This window comes from Furipterus horrens, unplaced genomic scaffold, assembly GCF_987537825.1.
Source record: "Furipterus horrens unplaced genomic scaffold, mFurHor1.1.pri manual_scaffold_17, whole genome shotgun sequence".
Classification (NCBI taxonomy): Eukaryota; Metazoa; Chordata; class Mammalia; order Chiroptera; family Furipteridae; genus Furipterus; species Furipterus horrens.
In genome coordinates, this window is record NW_028327187.1 from 11,291,279 (window position 1) to 11,297,673 (window position 6,395).

A 6,395-nucleotide genomic window follows, 5' to 3' on the forward strand; every position below is an offset into this window, starting at 1 on the left:
ACGGACTCCAGCCCCGTGATACCCCTCACCTTCATGTTTGACATAGATGAACAAGACCTCAAGGACCTCTTCTTCTAAGACAATTTCCAAACGTTCCACGAAGGAGGGTGTTCTGAAAGCCTTGGGGGGGCCGTGGAGTATGGTAGGGGGGCGGGAGAGGCAGGCAGATGGATTACATTGCCCTTGGAGGAAGCCCAGAGCAGGCAGCTGGGAGAGCGAGAGCTACTGGCAGCTGTGGATAGCCAACATTGCTAGGGGGTGGGGCCTGAGGCTGCAGAGGACAGATTATGATGTCAGAAGTGGTGTGTGTGGCAGAACTCAGAGTGAGGATAAGGACAGAAGAGCCTGGGGGATGTTGGTAGAAGATTTGTTGGGAATAGGGACAATATGGTAAATCTAACTCTAAACCAGACCCCAGAAGGACACCTTAGAGAAAAGTTAAATTTCTGGAACTGTACTTTTTTCTAGTAAATTCCTGGTACTACTGCTTCCACAGCAGGAGTCTATCCCTCCTTTCCCCTACCCTCAGCACCATGCCCCCACCCTTACTGTACCTCGTTTCCCCTGCTTCCTGCCCCAACAACAGACATTCTTAATGATTATCAACAGAAACTTTATTTCTCATTAATTCAGGAACAACTGAAGGGTAGATGGAAAGAGGGAGGGAGGGAGGAAGGGATGATTCTGCAAAGAGGAAGAGCTGAATTGAGGGAGATGAGAAGCATGTACAGGGCAAAGGGGCAATTCTTAAGGAGATATTGATGAGGGAGCAGTTATAGGGGGCACGAAATTTCAAATCAGCCACTGTGGGGCTAGGAGAGCATTGGGCCCAGGCTGGTTGGATGAGAGAAGGTAGTACAATTTAGGGCTCCAGGACCCTGGGGTTCTGCCAGAGTATCAGGGCTCAGATTTCAGGGTTTAACGTGGAGGAGCCCAGTAGGGGCTACGCTGGCTGCAGGGGGAGTCCCCAGGGCCTTCTCCAAGAGCCCCTCCTTTGGGGGGAATCTCACTGACGTGGCAGAGCCGTTCACTGTAGTCCGGCTGCAGGCTTTCCGCCAGTCCCTTAGACACACCACTCCAGGCCTAAAGACAGATAGCTCCAGGTCAGGGGTCAATAAGGGGCAGGAAGTTAAAGATCCAGGCTCTGGGCCAAGGGAGCGCTCACACCGTCTTCACCACTGTGATTATGGAGGGGACACCCAGACTCCTGGCCTCCCAATACCACTGTTCCCATCTGTCTCAACCAATCTATAATCAGTTCTTCCACCAGTCCCTCTCCATCTCCCCCACCCCGCAATTAGTGGGCCACATACTGACAGTTAATGCAGGTCCCCCTCCCTGCCCCTCTGCCCTCGTGCCCCCGCCCCGCCCCCCCTCCATCCACCCAGCACTCTGTCTGTCTTCCTGCAGGAAGTGGGCAGTTGACAGACTGCAATCCGCCTTATGACCATGTTCTCACCGAAAAGTTCCCGTGGTATTCCGTAACCAGATCCTCTAGGCTCTTGAGGTTAGGAATTCGGGGCATCATACTGGAGTAGGGGTAGAAAAAAGGAGCAGGAGCACATTAACGAAGCTCTTTTATTACCCTTTTCTCCCAGTTCTCCCATATGGAATAAAGAGATTCCACGTTGTCTGTGCCTGCAGCTTCCTTCCATCCCCACATCTACTTGGGCTACGCCCCCCCCCCCATTCCTTACTGTCCTACCCTCTTCTTCTAAAGAACCTGTAATGAACCTTCTCTACTATTCCCAACCACCCCCGCCTCTTTTTTTCTGGGATCCCCAAAGTCTCACCGTTCCAGCCAGCAGTACACACAGATGAGGCTAATACCGATGAGGCAAATAATAATCAGTCCCATGGAGCCCAGGGGGATGATCACAGCTTCAACTTCAAACCAGGGTGGGGTGTCTATGCAGAAGAAGAAAGGAAAAGAACCCTAACGCTTGTCGCGCCCCTACACACACCAACATTGGTAGAGCCCCAACTAGGTGCCAAGTATTGTGCTAAACACTTTCCGTATACTTAATCCTTACAACTCCTGAGCGTGGGGACCAATTAGTATCTCCATTTTACAGATGAGGAAAGACAAAGAGGTTAGTGATGTGCCCAAGATCAAAGAGGCAGGAAATGGCAGAGGCAGGTTTAAACTCGAGATCTGGCTGGTCCAAAGCCATTGTCACCATGCCACCTTCCTGGGAATGCTGTAGGGATAGCATATGCGTCCTATCTCCCCTTTGAGTTCTCCTTGGCCCCCTTCTCAATGCATCTCCCTACTCTAACAGCACATCCCCCCAACCCTACACAGAAAAATACTGCTTCCTGTGGATTGGGGTTGAAGAGTAAGGGGAGATGGGCCACCAAATTCGGGAGCGTAGGGGTAGGCAGGTAGAGCAAAAGACAGTGGTGTTAGAAAGGTGGGGTGCTGGGCTCATGGGAGGCAGTCTATTTCACCCTTTGGAGCATGGCTGCCCCAGTGGATCGGGAGGCTCCATTCACTCCAATGCTGAGCGCTTCCACAGAGTGGGTTATAGCGGCTCCGGACACGAAATGTGTAGAGTTTCTGCCCATCCACACTAGGCAGAACGAAGCTCTGTCTGTGGTCTACTGACTGTTCCTTGGGGAGAAAGAGGGGGAGGGAAAGACGGGTGTCTATAAAAGAAGGGAGAATTAAAATGGCTGCCCTGCACATATATCATCTTTGATTCTTCCCAGCCCCTCCCTCCACTCCTGATGACTAAAGCCACACAGCTCCCTTCAATGACTGGAATTTAATGCCTCTCTCCAGGTCCCCTTAAAGGCTTCTTTTGGTTTACTTGTCCATCTGCTGTTAGGAAGACTATAAGTAGGGAAACCCTAAGGGAAACTCACTGGCAATGCTAAGGAAAGGAGTTGGAGGAGGGCAGAGGTTGGGCAGAGGAACTGGAAGGCAGAGAGCAAGAGCTTGGGATCAAGCCCTCCTGTTTGGCTGATTGAGTCCTTTGTCCCCACTTGCTTGCTCTTAGCTGCTACGTTCATATCCCCAATCACTCACAGTCCAGCTGTGGTCCCGGTCACTCCGGTACTGCACCATGTGCTCCAAACAGCGGTCCAAGTGTTTGTTGCTCCAGTTCAAGTACAGCTGCGATTCACTCAGCTCTTGAACAGTCAGGTTCTCCGGAGCCCAGGGAATCACTGGAGATATGTGTGTGTGTGTGGTCATTCCCCTGGCCTAGACAAGTCAGGATTCTGAAGGTAGTGCTCCTAATTCCTCCTCCCTTCCCCATCCCAAGCTTTCATCTCCTCCCTTCTGCCCAGGTACCCTAATGGTGAAAGAACACAGCTCTGTATACTCCAATGCCCCGCAATATCCCTGGGCTCTTGAGCCCCCTTTCAAATTACCCAGATCCTGTAGTTTTAGCGTGTGCATGGCCTGCCTCCTGGATTTCTGTGGGTCCTGGAGCTGGACGACAAAAGTTTCGTAGAGATGGATCTCCTCTCTTGGCAACCAACAGCCAGAAGTGATTTCTGAAGAGAACAGATAGTGGCCACACTCTTGGATTTTGACAGGATTAGAGTTCTTGTACCTAGATAAGGGTTGGGAGGAAGAGGAACACTGGGGTAAACTTGGGTACTACAGACATCCACAGCCCAGCCTCATCTCCTCTGAACTGATTTATGACTTACCCCATGAGAACATATTGGAAAGCCAGGAATGCTGGCTACCTTCTTTCTTGGTTCCCATGCAGTCTCTCACATCCAGCCCACCTCCTCTTCCTCCCCTGTGCTATCCCCACCTTGCTTTTGCGTACCAGTAGTGCAGAGTCAGGTTGGTGGGCTGAGGCTCAGAGCTGCTGTTCCAAGTGCAATTCATATACTCGACATTGAATACAAAACACTGAACCTCTGGGAGGGGCAGCGTGGAAATCTCGAAGATGCCAGGGCGTGTAGAGGTCAGGAAGAAATCTAGGTTGGGGAGAAAATGAAGTGGGGGAGGGGAAGAGAAGAAATGGTGGTTAGAAGAAGAAGCAGCGTGAGGCAAGGAACCCTTCCCCCGCCCTCCCCACATACTCTTAAATTCTGCCTGCATCCTTGTTAAGTCCAGCGGCAGGTTCCAGATTTCTGTATGGCCCCTTCCCACAGCCTCCCTTACTGCCAACCCCTTCCAGTCCCAGGCTTTCTACCGGCTGAGATGTCTTCGCTCCCATTAGGCAGCATGAGGGCTACTGGGGTCTGCCCCACCGCCAGCAGAGGCAGCTGCAGGAACAAGAGGAATCTGAGTGGTAGTGGTCGCTTCAACATGGTGCTCTTGCTGTTCATTTCCTGCGTGTACTGTGTCAGGAACCTGGGCCCCTCACCCAGACATTTCCTTCTGTCATAGCTTCCGGTGGAAAGAACCTTTGAAACCAGGGCTTTACAGAGGGTGTGGCAAAAGTCTACTATGACACAGGCTAAGTCTTATGGGAGATTTGGTGGTTGATCTAATCTGTAGGTGTAACACCGCCCAGCCGTGAAGTGGTGTTAAGTAAACTGGGTTTACAATATTATCACAGACTCTAGAATCCTCAGACTACCTAGATACTGGGAAGGGCCTTATCACCATCACCACCACCACCATTCCCAACCACCTTGTCGTTGGAACAATTCCATCCTGTATAGCGGAAGGTCTAAACTTCTTTCCCATCCTAAGCTATGCTCCTTCCTTGGCCCAGCCACCCTGAAACCTCTGTCAAAAGCTCTACTGTCTTGACTGGATGGAAAATGCAATCTTGACTCCTGTGGGCACATACATAACTGTCTTCACTCTGACCTAATCCAAACCAGAACATCCATCCTTAGCTCCTGGCTGAGCTGGGTCTCTGTTGACACTAGTGAGAAAATCTGACTTAGATGTAGATTCTGGAAATGGAGGAACAACACCAGCTTCAAACTCCCCATCTTACAACAATAGCAGCTTCAAACTCCCCGTTTTCCCCTAAATCTACTTCCCTTGCTGTAGTCCCCACCTGAGTTAATGGGCATCAACACTTAGTCACCCAGACTTGAAAGCTCAAAGTTATCTCCAATTCTTCCCTCTCTCTCACCCAGAGAATCCAATCAGCTCTTCTTTCTGTGGTGTTTCTCCCAGCAGCATCTTCCCTTCCATGAGCACAGCAACTGTGCTAAATCAGCCTTTCATTCCCTCTAGACATGATTCTCACTAGAACCGACCAACTGGCTCCCTTTCTAAAGGCAGGCCCCCATGCTCTATTATCCATTCTTCATCCCGTTGCCAGATTTCTCTGCGCTAAAACACAGAGCTGATTGGAAAGACTATTTACAAAAATGGTTTATTCAGCAAATATTTATCGAGCTTTGAATATGTGCCAAACACTGTGCTTATCTTGTAACCCACCCTCATTTTCTCTATGTTGAAATTCCTCAAGGTTAGCTCAAATATTACCTCCTCCAAGCAGAAAGTGTCCTCTCTGCAATTAGAATTAATGTGTGTCCCCATTGTGATTCAATAGAATTTTGTGATTATTTTTTGTCATTTGCTAGTTTGAGTTTTATCTGTTGTACTTTGTTACTGTCATTTTCTAAAAGACAATGCCATTAACAGAAGAATATTGGCTCAAGAGTTGAGAAAAACAAATCCCAGTCTCAGCTATGTTACTTAGTAGCTATAAAGTATACAGCCAGGGAACTCCTCCGTCTTTGAAAATCAACCTCGTTGTCCATAAAATAAAGACAGTAATCCCTAACTCATGGGGCTGTGTGCGAATTAAAAGAGATAACATCTAAAAAGAATCTGACACTTAGTAGGTGTCTCTTTCGCTAGAGCGAGGGTTATTAACCTGAAATTCATGGAAATTAGGGGATGCATGGATAAGCTTCAGGGAGGTGTAAGAATCTCCCTGGAAAGAATCTAACAGTTTGTATGTCTCTAACGTTCATTTTCGTGGGAGAAGGACCACAGCTGCCATCAGTATCTCAAAGGGGTTGTGAATCAAAAAAGGTTAAGAGATCTCAGGGCCAGCCCTGGCGGATTAGCTCAGTTGGTTAAAGCATCATGCCCGTACAAATGGATTCGTTCTCGGGTCAGGGCACATACAAAAATCAACCAATTAATGTATAGATAAGTGGAACAACAGATTCTCGCTCTCTCTCCTCTCTCTCCATCTCTCTCTCTCTCCTTCTCTCATCAGTTAAAAAGAATCTCCTTGCTAGACCATAAAGACCTTGAGGGATTAGACTTAAACTCTCGGGGTTTAATGAGTGCTTTTCAGCATACATGGGTTCTAATCTTCACAACGGTCCTTTGAAGGCTATATAAGCACACCCATTTTTCCGATGCGGAAACGAATACTATCGAGCACCCATTCTAGGCCAGGAACTGAGCGAGGCGACCGGCAGCCAGCGCCAGTTAGAGCTTGGCA

At 49.1% G+C, this 6,395-nt stretch overlaps 1 protein-coding gene across 1 annotated transcript; it reads right to left on the reverse strand.

The window, feature by feature from the left end:
* Positions 1-596: 596 nt before the first annotated feature.
* On the reverse strand, positions 597-4,377 carry IL2RG (interleukin 2 receptor subunit gamma). Its single transcript, XM_090264270.1, has 8 exons — positions 4,161-4,377; positions 3,789-3,942; positions 3,379-3,563; positions 3,032-3,171; positions 2,452-2,614; positions 1,794-1,908; positions 1,460-1,529; positions 597-1,083 (listed from the first exon to the last, which is right to left on the reverse strand). The coding sequence occupies exons 1-8, from the start codon at positions 4,294-4,296 to the stop codon at positions 919-921; spliced, it is 1,128 nt and encodes a 375-aa protein (XP_090120396.1). The 5' UTR covers positions 4,297-4,377; the 3' UTR covers positions 597-918.
* Between the last annotated feature and the right edge of the window lie 2,018 nt (positions 4,378-6,395).

Coding starts and splice junctions, on each gene's coding strand:
- IL2RG (XM_090264270.1), bottom strand. CDS start 4,296: ATGAACAGCAAGAGCACCATGTTGAAGCGACCACTACCACTCAGATTC. Junction 2,615..3,031: donor ACCGGGACCACAGCTGGACT/GTGAGTGATTGG, acceptor TTTCTCCCCAAG/GAACAGTCAGTAGACCACAG. Junction 1,084..1,459: donor AATACCACGGGAACTTTTCG/GTGAGAACATGG, acceptor ATCTGTCTTTAG/GCCTGGAGTGGTGTGTCTAA.